The sequence below is a fragment of the Scaptodrosophila lebanonensis genome, unplaced genomic scaffold, assembly GCF_003285725.1.
Source record: "Scaptodrosophila lebanonensis strain 11010-0011.00,11010-0021.00 unplaced genomic scaffold, SlebRS2 tig00000155-arrow-arrow-pilon, whole genome shotgun sequence".
Taxonomy (NCBI): Eukaryota; Metazoa; Arthropoda; class Insecta; order Diptera; family Drosophilidae; genus Scaptodrosophila; species Scaptodrosophila lebanonensis.
Window position 1 is genome coordinate 488,421 of NW_022060594.1, and position 24,168 is coordinate 512,588.

General features: G+C 41.8%; 5 protein-coding genes across 6 annotated transcripts in view; 2 read left to right on the plus strand and 3 right to left on the minus strand.

The window, feature by feature from the left end:
- Positions 1-11,318, plus strand: part of LOC115629533 (ceramide synthase) — a 30,532-nt gene extending 19,214 nt beyond the window's left edge. Inside the window, exons 3-5 of the mRNA XM_030526012.1 lie at positions 9,252-9,723; positions 9,789-10,115; positions 10,183-11,318. Coding sequence (XP_030381872.1) covers positions 9,252-9,723; positions 9,789-10,115; positions 10,183-10,323 — 940 coding nt within the window. The 3' untranslated portion in view covers positions 10,324-11,318. The remainder of the gene's footprint in view (positions 1-9,251; positions 9,724-9,788; positions 10,116-10,182) is intronic.
- Positions 753-8,629, minus strand: LOC115629468. The gene has a single exon (XM_030525938.1). The coding sequence runs from the start codon at positions 8,596-8,598 to the stop codon at positions 913-915; it is 7,686 nt and encodes a 2,561-aa protein (XP_030381798.1). The 5' UTR covers positions 8,599-8,629; the 3' UTR covers positions 753-912.
- A 1,930-nt stretch (positions 11,319-13,248) lies between the features above and the next one.
- Positions 13,249-14,097, minus strand: LOC115629477. The gene has a single exon (XM_030525947.1). It carries the CDS (start codon positions 14,095-14,097, stop codon positions 13,249-13,251), a length of 849 nt encoding a protein of 282 aa, XP_030381807.1.
- A 567-nt stretch (positions 14,098-14,664) lies between these two features.
- On the minus strand, positions 14,665-15,619 carry LOC115629511 (probable DNA replication complex GINS protein PSF3). Its single transcript, XM_030525994.1, has 3 exons — positions 15,425-15,619; positions 14,964-15,358; positions 14,665-14,910 (listed from the first exon to the last, which is right to left on the minus strand). The coding sequence occupies exons 1-3, from the start codon at positions 15,522-15,524 to the stop codon at positions 14,758-14,760; spliced, it is 648 nt and encodes a 215-aa protein (XP_030381854.1). The 5' UTR covers positions 15,525-15,619; the 3' UTR covers positions 14,665-14,757.
- A 368-nt stretch (positions 15,620-15,987) lies between these two features.
- The window catches only part of LOC115629488 (serine/threonine-protein phosphatase beta isoform), a 36,425-nt gene continuing 28,244 nt past the window's right edge, over positions 15,988-24,168 (plus strand). The window contains exons 1-2 of one of the 2 annotated variants that reach the window (XM_030525958.1): positions 15,988-16,613; positions 20,985-21,299. In XM_030525958.1, coding sequence (XP_030381818.1) covers positions 16,562-16,613; positions 20,985-21,299 — 367 coding nt within the window. In that variant the 5' untranslated portion in view covers positions 15,988-16,561. The remainder of the gene's footprint in view (positions 16,614-20,984; positions 21,300-24,168) is intronic. The other variant, XM_030525959.1, reaches the window with a different exon arrangement.

A 24,168-nucleotide genomic window follows, 5' to 3' on the forward strand; every position in this document is an offset into this window, starting at 1 on the left:
TTGTGTTGAAGCATCTGTAATATAGGATATATGTAGTGAAACAAATTCTTATGAATAGATATAACTTTCATTCCCATTTATACTCTTTTTCGTCTGAAGTATTCTCGAGTGTAGTCTTTAGTCCCCTAAAGAGGATTTCATTTTAGTTTAGGGGCAGGTTTAGAAACCCGCTCTTAAGACTTCTTCCTGCACAAAATACATCGCAATCGACCAAAAATGATCATCATAAAATATAGTATAAATTTGTGGTGATAATGAATCCTTTTTACAATAAAATAGTCCGAACCTCACCTACACACCAAAATTCATGGAGGCGGCTTAAAACCAGCTCAAAATGAATTCAAATCATTACCTTTCCAGCACAAAATACATCGCATTCGACCAGAAGGGACTACCAAAATATATAGTACAAATTTAACATTTTTCAGAATGTGCTTTACACTCATTAAGCAGAGCTAATGGATACTTTTTACAATAAAATAGTCCGCTTCCAAACCTCACCTACTCACAAGGAAAAAAAAATGCATTGAAGCGGTTTAAAAACCCGCCCAAAATGAATTCAAATCATTACCTTTCCTGCACAAAATACATCGCATTCGACCAGAAGGGACTACCATAAAATATAGTTTAAATTTTACAATTTTCCGAATGTACTCTACACTCATTGAGGAGAGATAATGGATGCTTTTTACAACAAAATAGTCCGCTTCCGAACCTCACCTACACACACAATTGAACAAAATGCATGCCAATTCCACATCAGGCGAGGTGTGCAGTTGGATGGTATATATCCTTTATTCGGTATTGTATATAAAAAACAGTAAACAAAAATATTTGGGGGGTACTGGACAGGTTCCATTGTAATATATCTGATACAAACACGACTAGATTTTCAGGATAAGTAGTTGGTCCTTAGCTGCTTCGCCGAATGTTCTTGGCCAACATAGATCTTAAATTGCAGTTCGGTGGCACATTAAAGGTGGGAGGGATTACCAACGGGGTTGTCGTTGAGCCATTGGCCAGTGCATGCAGGACTCGACTCAATCTTGCATTGTTGTTCAATCGGTCTAGTTCTTCCAATGACATTGGATGCATTGGTGGATGGCGTTCACACGACGCTCTTTGATTTTGTGATTTCAGTTTGGATGTTGTGGTTGACTTTTCGGAAAATGTGGACGTCACTTGCATCTGTTTGCGTAGATGATCGAGCAGCGTTAACGATGGAGTCGCTCGAATATTACCCCCCGTATCCCGACTGTAAGTGGGTTTCTTGTAATGGAAAGAAATGACGGGCGTAGAGCTCTTTGTGGGCAAAGAATGTGTTTGAAAGTCCAGCTCTGACCGCAGAGATACTGGCGGCGGTACACGTCGCGGTGCCGCTTGTAGTTTTATAAATGTTGGACTATTGGACAAAGAGCGGGTATGCTGACAGCCAGGTGATCTCGTCGTGTTTTGATAATATATAGTGGAGGAGTGGGGAGGCGTTGGATCAGTCGATTTTTTGCGGTACGTAGACGAATTCCATTGAGGTTCTACATCGTTAGCACTGTGATCACGACTCGGCCTGGACTGCAAAGCAGAGGCCGAAGAGTCTTGAAATGCAGAATTGACATCGGTGGAGTAAATGCCACTCATTGAACCAGCTGTGCTGGTAGGTAGTATAAACGATGATGTCTGTTCCGAAGACAGGGCGGACCTTTCCAAGGAGCTGCTTAAATAGCTTAGCAAGCTGTTCGTACCTGTTGACGGTGTGGACGAACTGTCAAAGGATGCGACATGTTTACAATTGGGTTTTCTGCAATCTGATGGGATCCGCGGCTGAGCTGCGGATGCGGAATCTCCCTCGGTATTATTCGTGCCTATATTTCCACTATTTGCATTGCTCATTGAACTTTTCGAGTGTTTTCGGAACGTATCCCTCAAAGAAATTGGGAAATTATTGTGACGCATCGGCTTCGTTGAATAGGTGGAAGCAACATCCGTGGAAAAACGATTACCATTCGGAATATCTATCCTTCGGATGCTTTTAAGAGCAATGGGTGCATGGCTTGTCGGGGCAAACATAAAAGGCTGCGCTTTAGCTCGCAATTTTTCGGCCAACGCCCGGGCACTATTCGCAACCAGAGCGGCAGCCAGGCTTCGTTTTGCCGCTGAAATATTTTGACTAGGCGGCCGAGACATTCCCGATACATTCGTTATAGTAGAAACTGGCGTAGCTGTTCTATGTGTTGGGAATTTCGTACTCATTGTGGAAACGCTTGTTGGCATAACGGTGGACGTGGAAAAGTCAGAATAGGATTGCATTGCTGCTTGTTTGTTCGGTAGAAAGCGCTGAGGCTGAGGCTGTTGCATTGAATGACTATGTTGTTGGTACTCCTGAACGTAATGGGCGTCATCTTTTATATCGTTATCGTCGCCATCGGGTGAATCGAAAACTCGTGTAGACTGCGACGCAGAGCGTCTTAGGCGACGCCGTGCTAGATTTCCATAGCCCCTAGATATTAGTCTGCTGATACCAAACAGTGGGCCGCTGCTTCTATGCTGTGAGCGAACCTTCTGTTCCGTGAGCTTTGGCCCTTGCAATTGGTTGAGGTAGGCACTATATGCACGCTCCTCAAGATCTTCTCGGGTAGCCTCTTTAGTCTTCTCTCTACTGCTGCAATAAGAGTGTCTGCCTCCTTGTCTGTCTGTGCCATGCTTGCGTTGCTTTGATAGCCTGTCTGAGGAGCTACCAGAATTCAAACCCCTACCCTCTCCACTCGAAGAAGATGAGCAGTCAGATGAAGAGGAGGAGGCGGAAGTAGTGCTCTGAGCATCGGCCTGGCATTTCATATCAATACTGCTCTTTTTCTTAAGGCTGCTGGCTGTTGGTTGTCGACCATCCCGGTTAGTCGCTTGATTCTTTACGTTGTCGACACTTTCACTGGATGAGCGATTAAAGAACATATCGCAACCGGATCGCGAGCGGCAGGCGCTATTCAGTTGATTGCAACGGCTCAATAAATTAGTTGCACCCATGGCTTCCGACTCGGAATATTTATCCTCGCAGTAGCTACGACGGGGCTGAACATTCCTGTTTTCATTTTGAGAACAACAGGAACGGCTGGAAGCTGTTCGTGCACTCTGATCAGATGTAGTGCAGGGTGTTTGTAGTTGGTGTTGTTGTTGCTGTCGTTGAATAAGAACTGCGCAGCATCCAAGCGCACGACTTAGCTTGTCAGCACACTCAGCCGTGCCGATCGCATTTGTTGTAGACGTGCGGCATGACGGATAATCCGTTTCGGTACGAATACTATCTGGCTGTGAGCATCGTGGCTTGCGTTCGTATACCCAAGAGCACTGGCATGACGATTCCTGCTGTGGCCTTTGCTGTTGAAACGAACCATTGCATAAGGACTGCTGCCATCCGTAATAGTCAAAATCTTTCAAGTACTGGCGGGGTGTGGGACGGCGTGTGCGAAAAGAGTACTCTGGCCGTGCATGCTGATGCGGCTTTCGCGGCACTTTTGGTTTTGCCTTCTTCAGTTGTGCTTCACGCATCTCGCGATAGGCCTCGATAATAGGCGGTTGGGTCGAAAAGATTTTGGGCAGAATGCAGGGCGACTGCGAGCGCATTTGCAATGGTCGCTGTGCCACTGATTGGCCGCTCGTGTAGCATGAGATTACGCCGAAGCGCTCGGTATCGCGCTGCACGGTGTCCAACGTGGCCGCTGTTGCCACAGTCGCTGCAGAGGGTGCTGGCACACACGGACATGTCACGCTATTTGTATTGGAGCAGAGCGCCGGTATGGAATGGTTCGAGTGTAAAGAGCGACTGCTGTATCTGATACCTAACGTTGCCTTCTCCTCCAGCGATTTGGGTTGCGTGTCTGTGTAATAGCGGCGACCCGTCTCCAACAACCGCTGGGTCTGAGGCTTGCAACATACTTGCTCAGCACATGGGCACGCTGCTTTGGATACGGCAGCGGCACGAGCATCTGATGAACGAGCATCTGATGCACGAGCATCTGATGCACGAGCATTTGATGCACGAGCATCTGATGAACGAGCATTTGATGCACGAGCATTTGATGCACGAGCATTTGATGCACGAGCATCTGATGCACGAGCATTTGATGCACGAGCATTTGATGCACGAGCATTTGATGCACGAGCATCTGATGCACGAGTATCTGATGCACGAGCATCTAATGCACGAGTATCTGATGCACGAGCATCTGAAAAGCTTTGGCGGAATTCTCCGCTCATTTTGGAGCCCGGTTCTGAAAGCGTCTTGGACGCTTGAGAGCAGACCTCCGAAATGGCAGGGGAAGTTACCGTGGATACTTTACAGTGTTGCTCTACTCTAGTCACTTTACCCGCGCAAGTACTACTTGGAGTACAAATAGTCGGGGTTTGTGGCTCACTGTAGCCGTAGGGTGATTCCATTGGTCGCTGATTGCTGACTGTGCTGTTACGACTTCCTCTGCGAGTTCTAAATGTTTTAGGCGGTTTTTTCGTCGCCTTCGCCGCGAACTTCGGTGCCCGAAAGCGATAGCGCAATGGAGGTTGCTGCACACTGGTTCGCGAATATGATATGTGCAGAGTACCAGACGTTCTCGCTGACAAATTGGAGCCCTGTGATCGTTTGTATGTCAAGCTATTGGTAGAACCCAGGGTTTTGGAGCTTGTACTGGGCGTGTGGAAGCGCAAAGGGGTCGCTGCACTCGAGCCCATCGACCGTTTCTTAATCAGTATAGAAGTATTGGGCCTCTTTCCCACAGTGCTAATGTGAACAGTGACCGTGTCGGCTCTAGGATTTCGGGTACGCGGTCGAGCGACACGGTTGCTGATCACAGTTAGTTGATTTTGGTTTTGTCTGCGAATAATGGCGCAGCGATCGGTCGGGGCTTGCGATGTAGTTCTGATTTTGGTTCGCGCTGCTCTGCTCGTATTGTTAGATGTTTGTATGGGACGATTGGGGATAATCGCTCTACTACTTGATGGTGTTAGAATGGGTTCACGGGGAGCATCGTTTTCTGCAATACGCACGGCTGCGCCCTCATTGGGTTGAGATTGAACATCATCGGCTTGTACAATGGGCTCAGGGTCGGTTTTTAACTTCGTAGCCGAAAGCTTGCGCATGGGCAGATTTGTGTTAGCACGCCGTCTAGCAATCTGACGTATAAATGCATTATACTCCGTTGCCGGCATGCATGCCCGTCGACATGGGAACTTTGCAGGTCGCTGCAGTAATGCTGCCATTTTTAAGCCTCGTGCCGCTTCGTTCAACAGCCGGCCACGTGTTTGTTTAGACTCATGTCGTTCCCGCCGTTCATACTTGTCCCTTCCTTCTCTTTGTTCGCCCTGATTTGTATTCCCTTCAGAGCCCTTAAAAATAGATCGTTGCTGTTTTTGCTGTGCAAGCTTGGATGATTTAGTTGTGGGTTGAAACGGTTTTCCGCACACCCCTTCCTCGACGTGCCCGATCGGTCCACACGCCCACTGAGCACAAAGTCCGCATCCCTTGCATCCTTCTAATGGCCCGTCCCACCCCGGAGCCAGAGCTTTACCCCTGCGACATTTCCAACTGCATGATGATCCCGCCGCGCTGTTGCTGGGACGCAATGTTTCAGAGCTTGTCGCTGTTCTGCAGTCCTGTCCTTTCCCATCCGCCGGCCACTGGTTACGCGGTGGTTGTGTGTTTAGATGAAAGAACGAGCGGAGAGAGCATCTGCTACGATTGCGCTTTCGACGAGTACCGCCGGAGCAGGTTCCTTCTCCACCACTCGTGCAAGTTCCTCCTGTACCACTCGTGCAAGTCCCTCCACCCTCGCTTGTACACGTTCCTCCACCACCCTTTTTAGTTGCTCCGCAACCGCCGCTTTTACATGTTCCTCCGGCCTTGCCTTTACACGTTCCTCCGTCCCCACTCGTGCATGTGCTCTCTCCTCCGCTCTTGCTTTTGCCACCACCCCTACTACAAGTACCCCCTCCACCACTCGTACATGTGCCCCCTTCCCCACTCGAGCTCTTGGTGTCCGATTGTGCGCTTTGGCTATTTTTGTAATTTAACTTCTTATTGGACTTCTTCTGCGTGTCGTTATATGGATCGTATGGATTGTCGCAGCCACTACCGCAACTGCTGGGGCGAAGCGTATCGGAGCTTTGTGTAGAGCGAGCTGCAAACGCTCCCCACTTGCAAGGTGCTGGTTGCGTATGGAATTGGGGCAGACCAAAGAGCGAACGCTGGGCAAGGAATTGGCTGCTACTGGGCGCCGGAAGATTGTTTCGTTCCGCATAGCTCTGAACATGCTGCTGGTGATTGGTTTTGATGTTGCTGAAATTATAAAGTAGGTAGCGACCTGGCTTTAGAGCCTTTTTACAAAGGCAACGAAAGCCACCCATAATGCCGTTGGAGGACGAGGACTTGCGTTGATTTTTTGCCTTGGACAGTGGTTGCTTGCCGGTTGGCGTCGTTTTGCCACTAGCTATAATTCTGCCAGCTGGTAGTACCTTATTTGGCGGCAAACCCCCTCCCTTTAGCGGTTCAACTGGAAGTATTTGCGAGTGCTTACGCTTAAAGCAACGCAGCATCGAACTGTTTTTACGCGGCTTCTTTGTCGTATCACCATCGCTTGCAGATGAACGCTCCGAAGCCGGATCACTGCGTACTTTTTTCTGTTTGTCCCTGCGCCGGAAAATGGCGCAGGATTGCTTCTTTTCGGGTTGTTTTCGATAATTTGTCTCGATTGGCTTCTGGTCGGATTTTGCTGCCGGCCCACCAGTCTTGCAGTGGTAACAACCGGAGGTAGTCATAACATGCTTTCGCCGGCATTGGCCTTCCGTACAGCTCCCCCCATTTTCCGAGTCTGCAAGTACATTGCATGACTTGCGGTCGCAAAAGTCAACTTTCTTTTCCGTTTCCGTTTCCTTATCATTATCTCCATCGCCATTTTTTTCATCCGGTTCGAGTGCCCTTTGCTTCTTACGCATCCTCATAACCATTTCAGGCAGTCCGGATTTTGTTTTTGGCTTTGTCTGTAACGAGTGCGGCAGATGCGTTGCGGCCTCATCGCCCAAGCATCTGTCGTCTTTGCGGCGTCTGTATATCTCGCATGGACAGCACGGCTGCGTGTCCACCCAGTAGCGCATGGGTATGCCATAGAGCGGATATCGTTCGGTCATCTCGTCCTCATACGATTTGAGTAGGCAGTAGAATTCGGGAGATATACGACGAAAGCGCGATGGGTCAATGTTTCGTTGTGGCGCCTTTCGTATATCGTACATGCGTCGCAGGCGGGGTGCTGACGGCTCGGGCGGTCGCGGAATACACTCCTCGGCCATCGGCTGACCATCCCCCTGGAAAAGTAGGCAGTCGGCTTCCGTCGGCGGCTGCATACAAACGCATCCCCACTTATTCACTCTGTTTCGGACCAAGAACTTGGACTCTGGCGTCGGCCTTGGCTTTGGCTTGGGTGGACAAGGTGGCATTGTTTCTTTGGTCCACTGTGTTATTGGCTTTGTTGGACGCGGTGCCTTCGGAGAATACGATAGCCTCTGAGGACACGGTTGGCACGGCCTCGATGCACGAGGCATGTTTGATTGTGTCCTTGATAGGTCTGGTATGCTTCTCTGTCTCGTTGAGTATCGCGGACCACTCTGATCAAATGTTACGCTACTTTGTTGTTCGATGTCGCGTCCTCCCGGACGTCGCAGTGGCGGTGAATTTGTTTGACAACTGGCCACATTCTTCGGACATATGACGAGACTCTTCTTGCGGTCGCCCTTTTTCACATTCAGACTCATGGCGCTCCTTTGGCGACTCCTTAAGTTTGAACTTGATGGAGGTCTTCGTAAATTCTTCGTCACATCTTCCTCTGATTCGGAATACTTGGTATTCCATTGAGTGGGACGCCTGCCCTCAGACTTGTTCGCTTCTTTCTCAGGTTGCTCTTCAGACGGAGCAGGCTCATTGCAGCGACAGATTAAGGTCACATCATCGACCCCCTTGATGCGCACCTTACGCACCGGCTTTTCTCCGGACTTGCTCTGATCTCCGGCCTTCTGCTTATCATTTTTGGGCTCCTGCAATACTTTTTGCTCATTTCGCAGTCCGGTGCGCTGCTCCGCCGATGGCGATCGACTGAGATTTGTTCGGCCGTCGTTGCAGCGACAGTATTGCGGACATGGAAAGTTGGATGTCAAGGAAAGAGCCGGTCGAAAATCAATATCGGTACGAAGATGCTTTGAACATTCTAGCTCCTGAATTTCCTCTTCCGTAATGCTGTCCAGGCACACTTTCTGCTTGCGAAACCATTCCGTGGCCAAATCCGGCACCAGCAGCCGCTCACGTTTGCGATTCTTTCGCAGTAATCGCTCAAACTGCAGCAGACCCGGATCCTCGCGATGCATCTGAGCAGTCCCCGCGAACGAGACGCACTTCCCCACTGCCTTCGACATGCGCCTCAGCATGCAGTTGCTCTGGCTCTGCTTCTGGTTGCTGTTGCAACTGCTGTCGTTGCTATTGCTGTTGTTATTGCTGTTGCTGTTGCTGTTGCTGCAACAACATCTCTCTTGGCGGCGCACTAGTAGGGGCGGCGGCGGAAAATCCATCATTGTTCTGGCCACGAAACGTTCGGTGCAGCCCATGGTATTAAGTATGCTGTCATTCAGATTTAGGCGATCCAAATGCAGTCTCATGCTCTGCAGATTGCAGCCAGTGGCAAATGCGGGTGGTGGCGGCCTCGTCAGTGGCGGCTGAGGGGAACTGCCCGGCGCCGACACCGCCGCCGCCGCTCCTACTGACGCTGTGGCCATGTCTCTAGCTTCTATTTCCTTAAGCGGCGGCTGCTGCACTTAGCTGGGTGGCTTTTTGCTACCGTCTATGGCGTTTTGCATATTAATGGAAACGCTGAAACGCCTTGGCTAAGTTTGGTTTGGCTTCCTTATGTTGTGCGTCCTTCTCTGATTTTTTTTCTGTTTTGAAAAAAAAAAAAAAAAATGTGCCGAAAGAACACCACAAAAAATTTTGATAGTAATTTGTTTTGAAAGTGAAGCAAATACGAATTTTAAAATGCTCTCCACACCAGATGGAAAATGAATGAAATGATTGGCCTTTGTCCCAATGACCTTTGTATTGTAACCTAATCTTAAGTATTAATAATAATGATTGTTTCCTAGTTATAGCATGTACATATATACATACATACATACATATGTATGTATATTATTAATTGTATTCTCATTTCTCGGTTTACTTGTACGTTTAGAATTGTGTCTGCCATCCAAGCTTCCTTCTCATTCCTTGTCGGCCTGATTGTTTGCAAGTCCACGTGCAGCAAATCATTTGTCTATGCCTCCCATTTTCTAATGGAAGCATATGGCTGGTTTGGCACCGCCTACTTCATGTACGACATCTGGTCCATGTACAAGGTGCACACACAAAAGATTGCCGACAAGCTGAACTTGATGCGTCTAACCAAAGCGAAGGCGGCGCCACTCAGCAATGGACAGGCGCTCTACGATAAGGCCGCCAAGGCCGGTGGCGGTGCGGGCGACGGCATTGGAGCCAACAACAATGGCACACCGCCATTAACGTCGCACGAGATCTACGACTATGATGGTGCCTGTGTGGAAATACCCAAGGATGGACGCTGGGACTTTCTTAAATATGTTGTAACGCATCCTGTCATGATGATACATCACGTTTTTATTGGCACATTCGGCCTACTGGTCGTAACGGTATGTGCAAGCGCATATCGGAGCATGTTTAGTAGTAATGCCTAATCGGGTTTCCTCTCTTAAAGTATATACGAGGTGGTGGCCACTGCATCTACAGCTACATGTACATGATGGAGTTCTCCACGCCATTCGTCTCACTGCGCAGCGTCCTGAGCACCATGGGTCTGAAGGACTCCCGGGCCTATATTGTCAATGGGCTGCTCATGCTGGCCACATTCTTTGTCTGTCGGGTCGGCATGTGGCCCTATGTGATGTGGCGCTACAGTGTCGTCATTGATACATCCATTTGGGCGGCACTATGCGGTTTGCCACGCGGCTGTCTCATCGGCATCGCCATATTGTTTCTACCGCAGATCTATTGGTTCTATCTGATGGTCAAGGGTGCCCTCAAGGTTAGTAGTGGACTGTGCTATAACAGATTTCTCTCTATAAACTATATATTTTGGATTATTTTTGTAGGTACTGCTACCAAAGTCAAAGCCGCGCACGCTGCCGGCGTTACAGAATGGCAACAGCGAGTGCCGGAAGGGGCCAGAGAAGCCGCCCAATGTCCTTGACGCCCAGCACTCTATGCGACCCACCGCTAATGGCAAAAATTAGTGCAAATTCTTGTTTATTATGATTATTATTACAAATATTTCTTTTAACCTCTAAATGTATGCAAGCAGTTATGCAGTTGGAGAACCGGTAGGGAGTAGGTTCAGTCGGTTGACAAAACTGAACAATTTTTTTTTTGTTGCTAATTTATCTTCTATGTGGCATGACTGTATTCGATTTCAGTCCTTGCTGCAATATTTTGCTTTACAAATACATAATAATTGCAAATACAATATCTCTCCATCTATATATATTTGTACAAATACATGTATCCCCCATATATGTATATATATATACCGGTATATGTATGTTTATAGCATCAGCAGCTATACAAGTACAAGCCAGTCTAACAGTAGGATCAACAACAGCTGTACAACCAACAAAGACAGACAGATAGACACACACACACATACACGCTTAGTTGTATTTTGCATAACTATAGTAACACACCTACTATATAACCACAATAAAAATAATACTAATTGAGAATCAAAATAAACAAAAACTCGTTGCTTAATTTTTAAGCAAACCCCCCGAAACTAATATGTATATCGTTTATTTTAAACACAACTACTACCCATAAATATATACATATATAAATGTCGGTCTACCAATTCCAATTACCAATATTAATAAGCTTCCAGAGCATTTGGAATTCAATGTTATCAGTGCAATAGGAAAACTACGGCTGTGCTCAGACATGCAAATAATTTGCAGGCAAGTAGGCTTTAAAGAAAGTCTATCCTACTGAAATATTTGGTATTTCTTAATGGCTTTTAATGGAAATAATTTTATTTTCACAGATTTTGACAGCTTTGTGTGCAAACTATTTGCCTGTATGACCACCATTGAACTTTGACGATCAAAAAACATATATTTTCTATCTAGACTTTCTTTATTTAGCATGTATTTTTGATTTCATTTTTGCTGAATGTAAATTTTTCAACCCTAAACCCATTGCGAAAAAGCAAAATAAAAATTTGTATAAACACCATAAACATATAGTATTTGTGTGTCTTGCTTGTATGAAAGATTAAGATGTAAGCACCGATTGTAACTTTTCCCATTCCCCACTCCGAATTCGATCCAACCATGTGGACTTGGAGTTGTTAAATGTTCTTAGTTTCGAAAAGAGATTATTTAACTCGACAGGATCAGTATAAGTTCTATATTGCCTGAGTGTGGCTTTGAGCCGATACAGTTTTCCATTTCGATTCCACATAATTGTATGGGATGCGGAAATGGGAACAAAACTGGATGTTCAAAAAATGTTGTTTTAACTTTTCATCAATCGGGCAACCATAATCCAAAGTTCTTCCGTTTTAATCGCCCACTTATTTTGAATTCCCGCGATACCTTAATCCAAAAAGTAAAGAGATTTGTCATTGCATTTCCAAAAAGAGTATATTTTATGAACGTTACAAAATTTATTTTCTACGCAAAGAACAACAAATTACTTTAAAAGTAATTTAATCGAGATGAAAATAAATACTGTACAGACTCTGTAATTATGGAGAAAGGAAAGGGAATTAATTATAATTGATAATTGGAAATAAAAATTAAGTAATACAATGCCCACGATTTGATAAGCTCGAAAGTTTTTAAATTTAGCAGGGAAAAAAATAAACACAATTTTTTCGTACCCCTGTTTCGTAGTTTCTACGACAGAAAACAAAAAAATCGATCTTATAGCTTCACTACTCATTTTTCCTATAATCTGTGCCCAGATGCAATGAGCAATAAGCCAATTCCGTCTGTCTGTATGAGCTTCAAGAACTTTTGAACCACAGCCATTAGGGAAACCAACTTGGCACGCAGATAATATTTATGACGAATCATGTACAGTTTCAATATTTCATATAGCGGCAGTAGGAGCAATCGGTGTAAAAATCAGTCTTGGTGGAATAACTTTTGTGTTTATTACGATATCTCAAGCAGATTTGGTAATAATGCCAACAATATATACTGAAGCTTTATCAAAAAATATATATTTGAGGGTTAATTTCACAACTTATTAGAGACAACGATAAAATGATGTATCGGCTTAACTTTTGTCTTAAACTAGTAACTATTAATTTAACAAATTTTGTTCTCTTAATTCTCACATTTAACATATGGATATTATATATATTTTTTTAATTATCGAACTAGTCCTGTGAAATGGTATACATTGTTTTTCTAAGGACCTTACACATTTCTTACTTATGCCCGATATCGACGATAATTTACATAAATATAAAATTCGAACGAATATTTGTACGCTACGGTTTCGTTTTATTTAACATTAAAAGAGAAAACAAAAAAGTGTTTAAGCAAAAATGACAACTTAATAAAAGTTTGGATAGATTATCAAGAGCATTATATGGTAAACAATATATGTATATACATACCTACTGTGAAACTTTTAACTGAGCTTAAAATTCAAAATTAATACTTTAGGTGGTACTACTCCATATAAATATACAAACTATAGATTGAATAAATCAAAAACATGAGCTAAATGTCCATTTAAAATACGAGTATATATCCTTCTTTCAAACCAAAATTAAGTACAGCTACGAAATATAACTAGTATGGAGTTTCAAAAATATACAAGTATGTATGTATATGCCATAACTGTTTCGATTCAATGCATACTTATTAATAATTCGAAACAATTTTGGAATAAATGGGCTTAAAAAATGGTTTTAAATGTGAAGAAAGGGTCTTCTTTTTACGGGACTTTCGGGTAGATTCTTATTCGAAAATCAATTTAAAATAAACACTTCAAAACGATGGACATATTGATGTGAATCCTCGTAATACCAGTATATATGTAGTTTCAATTACCATGCAGTGAAAAAGGGGAAGCCCAGCTAATTTTTTGATCGAAACCAGCGATTTTCGATTACCATCCACGGGAAGCATATGCGCCGCGCCTTGTTAGAATTAGTCTGAGGATAGTGCTGTCGTTCGATGGATAGTTGGGAAGTCACAGAATACTTCATTTATTTCAGAGTTCAATGACTTTCCCGTCTCTGCATACAGCAACTCCACAGATTGTTCACCGTCCAGATAGGTAATGATGTATTCATGTTTCTGACACATCCTCAGAAATTCAGTGATTTGCAAGTTTCCACTAAAATATGGCACATTCATCAGTTGCGCTTGTGTACAAAAAAATGGGAGTTGGTGTCCTTCCAACGGCATCTCAAACAAGCTATTGTAGGTTGTCCAGAAGAATTTCCCGGAGTCAATAAATATTACAAGCACAGTGTCCCCATTTCTGTATATTACTTCAACGCGATAATAGCGATCAAAATACTGCATCAATACAATTTGCTTGCTATACAAATTTTTTGCTGGTGGTGCTGTTTTGCCCCATTCGTTGATTTGCTCGCAAACCTCTTGGTATTTCTTATCGAGAGATTTGCTGGTTTGACGCACATGTACAATATCCGACTTGCGGAAATTTGTAATCCAGACACGACTATTCGGCTCTGGCATCAATACTTCATGGTTACCGCGTTCGGTTCGCTCGTTAACTGGTGTGCATGATCCCAACATGCCACTCCAATGCACGTCTGCTTCACTACACTTGGGAGGCACCAAGTTGGGCATCGGAAAACAGATATAACGGTGACGCGGCCAGTCTCTATGCTGGCACTCCACCGAACAATAATAGTCAGCACATTTCTGGCAAACGCGCTTTGTCGCTGTCAAACAAAAGACACAAACGCCGATATTGTCGTCATCCGGTGACTCACACACTGAATCCGCGCTCGCCGAGCTCAACATCTTGAATGTCGCGCAATCCGTCGAACTGGTTGGCAACCCTGCAACTGATTTCGATAGAACTCGATTAATTTTTATCAAATCGAAATTAGTTGGCAGAACGATCATTCAAATCAACAAAAGCGCCGAAAAGTCTGCATAATAATATTTAAAATCAAAATCCATACCATATATAAAAAGTACAATTTTGATTTAATTATTCACCATGCGTTCAAATATTATTTTACGCATATGATCAATAGATAAACTTAAAAAAATCCAACTCATTTTCACTTTAAGGCGAAATAGTGCGCCATAATAATGAACATATTCAAATTTCACAAAAAATGGCTAAAGATTTAAATTTGCCTCCCTCTGTGCACGCCCTTGGTAATGGATACCATTAATTTACGCATTTTTGTTCCATCTATTATATTTTATACCCGAAATGTAAAAGGCAGAGTATCGAATGTTCAGAAAGTCCAAGAGCTATTTACTAAGATTGGAAAACAGCTTCTCCCAAGTTCGCGGAAGGGCATGTTTATGTTTAGGAACTTTGCAGCTATGTTAGAAGGTAATAGAAGAGGTAAATAAAGTCATCTTGTTTTTATTTAATCTCACATTTCCTCAATAAAGGGTTGTTCAACTGAGGTTCTTTAATATCTTCATTTATTTCATATCGTGTTACATTGTGGCGCGTTTTTTACTGTTGGGCGAGCCATCGTGGCCATCAGCAGCGTCGTCGTCGAGCTCGGCACGCTTCCGCTTCTTCTGATGCTCCAGTACCAGTTCGGAAATGGATATGTTGCTCGCGCTCATTTGCAGCCAGTTCGTGTACTGTTGGAGAGCGGATTTGGGTACGGCCAGGTATTGTGATATTGTCGACTTACCATCGTATTGGTCCGTATGCCCGCATCGTGCAGCTTGGTCTCAATGTTGTCCAGCTTATGCTCTGGCTTGTTGTTTTGTGTGTTATTCTTTGATATGTCCAGCAGATGACGCACTCGCTGTCGCAGGGTCTCAAACACGATGCGTCCAATAACATGGTTGCGATCGTAAGGTGTGAGATAGCGTCCGAACTCATAAAAGTACGGATGCAAGCGGCCCAGTTCGATGTGTGTCGTCTCCGCCTCGCAAACGGCTTTGTGTACGTTCTTGTAAACGTCCGGCACGGCTACTGTGAAATATGCATTGTTTACCTTAAGTTCTTTAATGTACCACAGCGGCAGATTTATTGTGCGTCCCGGCTCCAAGTGTTCTGTTTCCGAGCCGGCATCGAGGAAGCCTGCAAAACGGCGACACAAAAACACATATTTAAATTAAATTTATAGACTGTCAAAAAAAAACTTACCCATGCGCTGCAAGCGCGAATTTACCTTGCACTCCACTTTCTCCTGCGTCACGAATATATCCTCTATGGAGTAGTAGTTGGGAAAGTAGTTAAAATTCATTGTTTCTCCTGCACATAGGAAGAAATTATACACAAATCACAAACATAAACCGGAGGCAAAAGCGCCTCTTTATTTTGCGCGGCAATGCGAACAGCTGTTTGGCTAAAGCCGCCAGCCCTGGACGCAAGTATTCGATGCCGTCGTAGTGTAGGTAGTTTTGCTGGTCATTTAATAATTTAGTTTTTCATGCGATTTCATAGCTATTGGATATTTGATTAATAATACATTCGCAATATTAGTTAGGGAAGTAAATGAACTAAAAACATTCGATGTGGTAGTTTCGGGTATTCACAAGCAACAATTTATCGTTCCACCCCTAGCACAAAGAGGCTGCATTCGATGCATCGATGCTTGCTTAGTTACAAGTAGTATCGTTCGCATATCAGTTCTCGCGAGTCCGTCGCCATGTTTGGTTATTTTATTTGTTTTTGATCTTGAGGTGGCAGAAAATCATCAATATTTAAAATTTAAAGTGTGCTACATTTTTTTTAAAATTTAATACAACCTCTTGCATTATATATACTTGCTATTGACGCGACCGTTTATATATACATTTTTTTTTGGCTTGTGTAACCAGTGAACTGCACATTGCTGCCTGGCGTATAAATAGCCCCAAAATTCCAACTATAAACACTACACTACAACAACGGTAGTAGCAACAACACTAACCGTGAAACGCCGCAGCCGCCTCCTCAGTGTGAAGAAGAAGGCTACAAAGTGAAATTGCACTTTTCGGAATTAGAGAAAAGAGTTAAAAGTACACAGCAGCCGATTTTTGTTTTCATTTTGGCAATTGTGCGAGCTTCTGTTATTTATATGTATGTGTATTTGTGCGCTTATGCGTGTGTGTAAAGTGTTGTGCGTGTTGTTGTTGTAGTTGTGACGGGCCGCAACATAAAAACCGACAACAGCTGTGCGTGCGAGCGGCAACGACGACAAACACTTCAACACACGTTGCTCACTACTTTTTTTTTGGTTTTTGTTTTTGCCAAGCCAGCAAACCGCTAAACAACTAAAAACTAAGCCAAGCTGCTAAAATGGGCGATTTTGATTTGAATGTGGACAATCTCATTCAGCGGCTGCTGGAAAGTAAGTATACATATATGTAGTATGGCATTGTGTGAGCATGAATAAGCCAAATTAGTTGTTGTAGTTGTAGCGTTTTTATTTATCCAACTGTCCAATTTTTAGTTTATAACCTATTTCTCTGACTACCATGCGTGCGCAAGAGTGAGCGAGAAAGAGGAAGGGAGAGAAAGAGAGCGAGAGCACGTTGTTTTGTAAATTCTGATTGCATATTCCTTATTGTCTTAGCATCTATTTGCAAAAAACAAAAAAAAAAAACATGAAGACACTATGAAAACATGAACAACAACAACACCTTTAGCCACGGTCACAAATGCAACAAACAAATGACGCACTCAACAGAAATACCAACAACAACAACATGATAGTTATGTTATGTCGCTGACAATAACAACAACGTCAGAGCATGGCAAACAAATTGAGCAACGGAACGACGACGATGATGACGATGACAACGACAACGACGACCCAACGACCAACAGAGACCAATGGGGCCAAACTGATGCTGTAAAGGCCTCCCTCTTTAATTTGACTTTTGAATCAATTAATTTTAATTGATTTTCATTGCTTCTAAAATGCAACTAACAAGTGCGCTGCGCTGCGCTGTTGTTGTTGTTGTTTTCCACATTACTGCCACTGCCACTGCTGCTGTTATTGTTATTGTTACTGTTATTATTATTGCTGCTCTTCTTGATTACGTTTTGTGGTTTCATCCACAACATTATGCAAACATTAACAGTGCCACCCACTGGCATTCTGTGCAATTTTTACATAAGAGAGCGATTCGACTGTTAAATACAATTACAGGACGCTTTTAAAATAACAATGAAAGGAGAAAGTCTTTTTGGACATACGGCATAAAGCCATTCTAAACATACGAAGCATTCCGTTTGCAGCTCTTCTTTAATTTGTATAACAATATTTGTACATTCTGTTTATTGTCGCCAGAGCTGTGTCGGCCTGATCCGAACTACCCGTACTTTCAAACTAAACTCTTGACATTCGCACAATTTATAATTGGTTGAAATGCAAATCTGTGGCTACAAGTATGTCGATGGAATGGGCGATCATTTCGTTCCTTCCTGTGAACAGAAGAACTCTGTTGTTGTTGACATAAAGATATAACCATATAAGTATGTCGGCTACCAACTCTTTCCAGTCCCGAAATGGTTCGTTTAAGCATAAAATAAAACTTCCATGACGAGGAACGGAAGATAAACAAACAAACCAAATCTAATAAACTAAGTTGAACCATCGTATAAACTAGAGAACGATTAGTACGTATAACTACTATAAAGAAGTAGTGAACTAAATTTTGGACGTTTTCATCGGTGCGAAGGCAATTACATGCTTGCAGAACGTTTCTGTTATCTGTTATATGACGCCATAGCAGCCACAAGCGCCCACCATTGATAATGAATCAAATAGAGTTACCGCTGTTTCGAAATCACATGAGTCGTGCACCTAATAGCTGATAAAAATGGGAAAGGCATTGAACAATTTACGACCGCCACCCCCCAACATTATCGAAAGGTGCTTCCACCGTGCACACGCGAACTCATTAAAGACTGTCAATGAATATCAGAACCGAACTGCAATGGTCATATACTTGTAGTCCAAGCGTAAAAATAATGAGTAAATAAAAGTACGTTATTTCCGAACACAATATACTTTGAAAAAGCATAAAAGGTGTTTGTAAAACAAGCGAATTGAAACTAATAATGGAAATCAAGAAAATACTTACAAAATCTTGAATCTTTCTATTCATTAAAATATTCGCCTAGAAACAATTAAATGCATAGTTTTTCAAGTTGTCATGTCTTCCTTCTATCATGTTTTGAGCTATAAATGTAACCCATCGATATATGTACATACAAGTATATACAAGTATGTATGCATGTATATGTCACGATGCGTTGCGTCTTATGTCATCCAACTGTCTAGTTTTTCATTGCCTAGTCGAGCTTATTAGTTGGCTCGTGAGCTAACCTTTGGCAAAGCCCCAGGCGTCTAAGCCGCTTAGCATGCAATGTATTTGCAGCCAATGAGTGCAGTTGCCCCATCATTTTCATTTTCACCTTCTCCATTCTCCATGCCATGCCATGCCATTCCATTTGCATTTTCCATTTCCTTGATGGTGGGTTTCTGCTGAAATTGCATTTCAACATTTGACTCTAGGACTCTGCGCTCTCGTCTATTTCCGCTTGGCGAGCTACAACATTATTTGCATGCCACGTGTAAGTAGGAGCCAGTGTGGCATACTTCACGGCGTCTCTACCCATGGATGGCAGCAGTTCAAGGCTAATGTGTGTGTTGGGTCATGCACTTTGAACACCAGAACTACCACACTCCAGTGCCTGTCTACTTTCTTCCATCATCTCACATATAATACATACTACATACTTTTTTCTGTATTTTCGTCAACGCTTACGCAAAATTGTCATTAAGCTTTTTTCATGTGGCGTCATCACCGTCTCCAACGCCAACACCAGCAGTCCCATCAGTCCTATCATCATCATCACCATCACCATCAAGAATAGCAACGGCGACGTTCGTTACAAATGTAATTTTTCAAATTGCGATTCCAAATAGAATTTTACAGCACATTAAGTGGTTTAGGCCCACAGACGCATTCGTCCCATCGATTTGTCACTTCTCGTGTAATTTGCAGGCAATCTGCAGACTTCATATAATGGTCACCCATTCCAATTTCAATTCCATTAGGCATAAGTTTCACAATATATTTATAGATCCTATTAGATAAGCTCTCATTCCCTGCCATCTAAATTGTCTGAATGAATTTGAACGAATTCTGATATTACATACAAGTCCATAATTGCATCCTTCAGGCGTATTATATAGCCGTCAAGGTTTTGTAACAGTTTTGTAAAGATAAGCCATTATGTGTTATTGCATTCCATTATGGGTCTAACGCCTTGCATAAGGTTTCTTCTATGCCAGAACTAATCACTAAGCTATAAATAGTGACAGCGAATGCAGAACAAAAGCTTCCACAGTCACAATGAATCAGGCAACACTTCCGTAACTAATCTAGAAAAATAAAAAAAAAAATAATTACAAGTAAATGTCTGCAATGCCTAGCTATCTAAAAACAAGACAACATATTTAAGTTCTGCAGCCAAAATACAAAAGATTTTACAGTTTCACTTAATCTACTGAACTTACAAAGAATGGGCTGAAGGACAAGATTAAGATTGCGTTTTAATAATGCAATATATCATCTAATCAAGATAGATCTACACTAGATATAGTTTATTCCAATAATTTTCTTAGGGGCCTAGTATAGCTGAACGAGCTTAGAGGAATCCCACAATCTGAGTTCGTGCCTGACTCGGTTCGAATAACGGCGCATCGCAAAAGCATGACTATTTAAAAAAACTACTTGCAGTCTACAAATTCCTGTAAGACTAGGGTTCATACATAAAAAATGTCCAACTGTCGTGTTATGGCCAAATCTGCACTACAATTCGCAACATTATAATAATAATAAAAAAAAATAGTTATCTTAAAGAATCAAAAAGGCGCATTCAGATCGGGTTATTTTTATTTTGCAAAATATCACTAAAATATGCAGCAAATATTTTAACCTATAGTTGTTGCGAATCAATGAAAATAATGGGCTTGTATGTCCAGTATTTGGTTTTAAGTTCTGCCCCAAATTAGCCCCAAAAAGTACATTCATGTTAATCTATAAAGTCGAGGCCGAACTCACATTACAAGACGGAAAACAATTTATAATAAAATAAAATACTTTTGCTGGGTTCTTCGTTTCTTCAGCGCTTATCAGATTCGGACGTAAATTGTGAAACATATTTATTTCCGGACCGATAAAATTAAATGTCGTGCGTCATGCTACATTTTTTCGTGCATAAAGAAAATTAGCAGAAAACATTTTTACCATCAAATAATTGAAATTCCTAACTAGGTAACGCTACTTTTTCTTTGTCTAATGGGAATCAGCTGTCGTCGAACTTAACCGATCGCGAATGTCTTCAAATGTATTTCTTAAGCGTTTTTATGTTGTTGTTGTAAATTATTAAAATAAAATAAGTATATCTTAGAACAGGGGTTTATAGAAAGAACTTATGTTTAAAGATGTGTGCTCTTGCTCCTTTGGGCACGCTCTCTGTCTCTCTTTCTCTGGCGCCTTCTAGTACTCCCGAACCTTTGCAATTGTTTGGCATTAAAGTTGGATCCTTTCCCTGTAAGAATTCCAGAGAACCCTGAAATATAAGTATTTATATATATATAAATTTTGATTTATAATTTCTGTTTCTAATGTTTATAATTACGCATAATTATTATTCTATTTATAACCCATTGTGTTACTAACTCGCACGCAATTGTGAAAAGATTTCAAAAAACAAAAAGAAGCCGAAGAGCATGCACAGAAGCTGCTCATTGCACAGCAATTGGCCGCTGCTGGAGGCGGTGCTGCCGGCGCCTCCTCGCCGATTACCAGCAGCAGCACGGCCATGGGCTCAACATCGCATGATCCGCTGGACGATCTGACCGAACAGCAGCGTATTCTATTGCAACAATACTCGATTTCCCCACCCAGCGAGACCCTTATTTCGGCAGATGGCGATCAGATAACCGTGCATCATCCCCGAGAGGAGCCCAAGAAATCCAAATTGAAACTGCGCGATTTCTTTGTGGCCGAATTTGGTATATCTTTGAAAATGCTTAATCAGCACACAAACAATTCACACCCTTCCCCACGCCCCCACAGAACAAAAAAAAAAAAAACAAATTGTGCGCTCGTTTCCCTTTCTCGTGCTACTGTGCTCTGTACTGTAGTGCTCGCTGTCGTTGTCGCTGTTTCTCAAGACCGTGCGTATCGCTAAGCACCCTCCCCCCACTCGTTGTTAGTTCGGAGGCTCGCACCCCCATAAATAGGTCGCACGGTTTTGCGCTCCATAGATATTACATAATTGCCGTGCAACCATACATACAGTATTGTAGAAGTAACTCAGCAAACAACTCTTGGCACCCAACTCGCTGGCATTGATTTTGTGCGACGAACACACACAGTCTCACCTAGGAATCAACTTTATGTTCTCCCTCGATATACGAGTACAAACATGCATACATATGGGAGTAGTGCACCATTTACAGCTCACGCGACCCAAAGAAATTACTCAGAGATTTGGCAGAAAACAAACAAACACTCTATGGAAGCATCTACTATTTAGAATATGTCACGGCTAAAGTAATTTCGATCATTTTAGATGAACTCATGTTGAAGAAGAGCACTTTTCAGCCGGATTAGTCCGAACAAATAGTATACACCTAATTCTCTTTTTACACGATCTTTCTTGTACACGATTTTGATTTAACACGGTTTGAAATTTAAACAAATAGGGATAGAAATTAAAAAAACTTTGCAAATTAAAAAAAATGTTCAGCGATTTTACCAGTGTATGCATGTCTATGCGTGTCTATTCGTGTCTGTGTGAGCATGTTTGCTGTCAAACAAAAGCACCAGCATCAACCGCTGCGGGCAGCTGGCTATAACTTCCTGTTAAATCGGTCTATCAAACTTAGCATACGGACTCACAATCACTAACTGCCCCCAAAATTTTGCAAAATTTGAGTTTGAAATCGAGAGCTATGAAAAATCACTAATTACGGGCGAAAGAGAGGGAAATTCCAAAAAAAAAAAACATTTTCTGCGTATTCACATAAGGCATCCGGGACTAAAATTTGGTACTCCTAGGTCTTATAGTCTCTGAGATTCAGGTGTTCATACGGACAGACAGACAGACAGGGCTAGATCGACTCGTCTTGCCGCGCCTCCTTCTGTTACATTTTTCACGTCCCGCAAACCTAATATACTCTTAAATATTTTATGTACAGAGTATAAAAATGCAGTAGTAGTAGTAGGTAGCTTTATTTTTATATTCACGTTACTTAGGTTTACAAAGCATTTCTTAAATTTATAGTAAAGCTCAAAAATAAAAATGTATATATCAAAATATCATATGATCAATGTCTTTTTTTACACGGTTTTTTTTCACACGACTTTTTCTGCAAACAATCTAAACCAATCTACCGTGTAAAAACAGAATTAGGTGTACATATTTTCCCAGCTATATTATCATTCTGCTCATAAGGTATGCTTTCCAAAAATGTGAATCAAAACATGCACTTTTCATCTCACAATTATGCTTATAAGATTTATAATTTGTTTGATCAACAATTTTTTAAAAGTGCGAACTCGTAGCTCCGAGTCCGGTTTAGATTCTGCGCTGAATTAAGCGATATTCGATTATAATTTGATCTTTAAATGCAATTGAATATGATCAATAAACTATGAAAACGATTCAAACGACTGCTCTTGTCTCGAAAATAATTAGCAAACCTCTTTCAATCGTCGAATTTCATGAGCCCCGAACTTCTTGATAATTGTTTTGAGGAGCAACACCGTTTACCTAACCATTAGGAACATCAAATTTCAATTGTTGTTTACAATTGTATGAAAATTTTACACCCATAAATATCAATTATCAACGAAAACAAAACGATGTTACATACAGTTATTTGGTTATTTCTCCAATGGCTTCAGCAGTTCCTCAAATTTTGAACACCAATATAAAATTATAATATAATATAATTGAAAATATTAAAAAGAAATATATAACGTAACAAGGGGATAAAATTCCATTATATTGACGGTTAAGAGAGAAAATAGAATAATTTAAATCATCTATAATTATTAAACAAGTTATTCGAATAAAAAAAAACTGGAGGACTTGTTCAAAATCCATAAATCACTTTGTTATGCATTTTATGTTCCAGGAGAACATTTTTAAAAATATAATTTTAAATATAAGCTTATACTGAACGTTTTATTGATTGATTCAAGCAAATTTTAAACATAATTGCGATGCGATATTTGCTTTCGAATGTTGTCCTGTCCACTTGTAACATATAAGTAACCTTTAAATAGGCTTACATAGAGATTATGTCTACTTCGTTTGATCGAAAGTGTCTTCATTAATGCATCCAAGCTACATGAACTGAGACATCTTTAAAACTCCGAAACAGCTATATAAATCGTAAACAAAAGATCTGACATGTTGGAAATGAAAATGTGACCAAAATGTTATCCATCTTTTCTAGAACTCAACAATATCACTCGAATATATCTTCTCAATTTAAAACCTTTGTGTTTTAATAGAAAGTTTAATTATTGTTACGGAATTGGAATGGTTTTCTGCTTCTCAATTCCGCTTATAATTTATCGCTTTTAAAAGCCTTACCTTATTGTCAACGAATTTCAAAATAATGGACAAATCCGCTCTTCCAATCTATCAGCAATTTAAATCAACATATTATGTAGCTCATTATTAATAACAATGATGCTATTCTGCCATCGAAACTTATTAAAAAAAATTACGGAATCGATGAGATTTCAATCAGAATCAAGATCGCCAAAACAAATGGCGATGTTTTGCTTTACAAATTAAATTGAAATGCAGAACTGGTTTGAACGCCCCGAATTCCCAAAGTATTATATATACTTATATATGCC

Coding starts and splice junctions, on each gene's coding strand:
- LOC115629477 (XM_030525947.1), bottom strand. CDS start 14,097: ATGTTGAGCTCGGCGAGCGCGGATTCAGTGTGTGAGTCACCGGATGAC.
- LOC115629468 (XM_030525938.1), bottom strand. CDS start 8,598: ATGATGGATTTTCCGCCGCCGCCCCTACTAGTGCGCCGCCAAGAGAGA.
- LOC115629511 (XM_030525994.1), bottom strand. CDS start 15,524: ATGAATTTTAACTACTTTCCCAACTACTACTCCATAGAGGATATATTC. Junction 15,359..15,424: donor TTCGCGCTTGCAGCGCATGG/GTAAGTTTTTTT, acceptor GCCGTTTTGCAG/GCTTCCTCGATGCCGGCTCG. Junction 14,911..14,963: donor GCATACGGACCAATACGATG/GTAAGTCGACAA, acceptor GCTCTCCAACAG/TACACGAACTGGCTGCAAAT.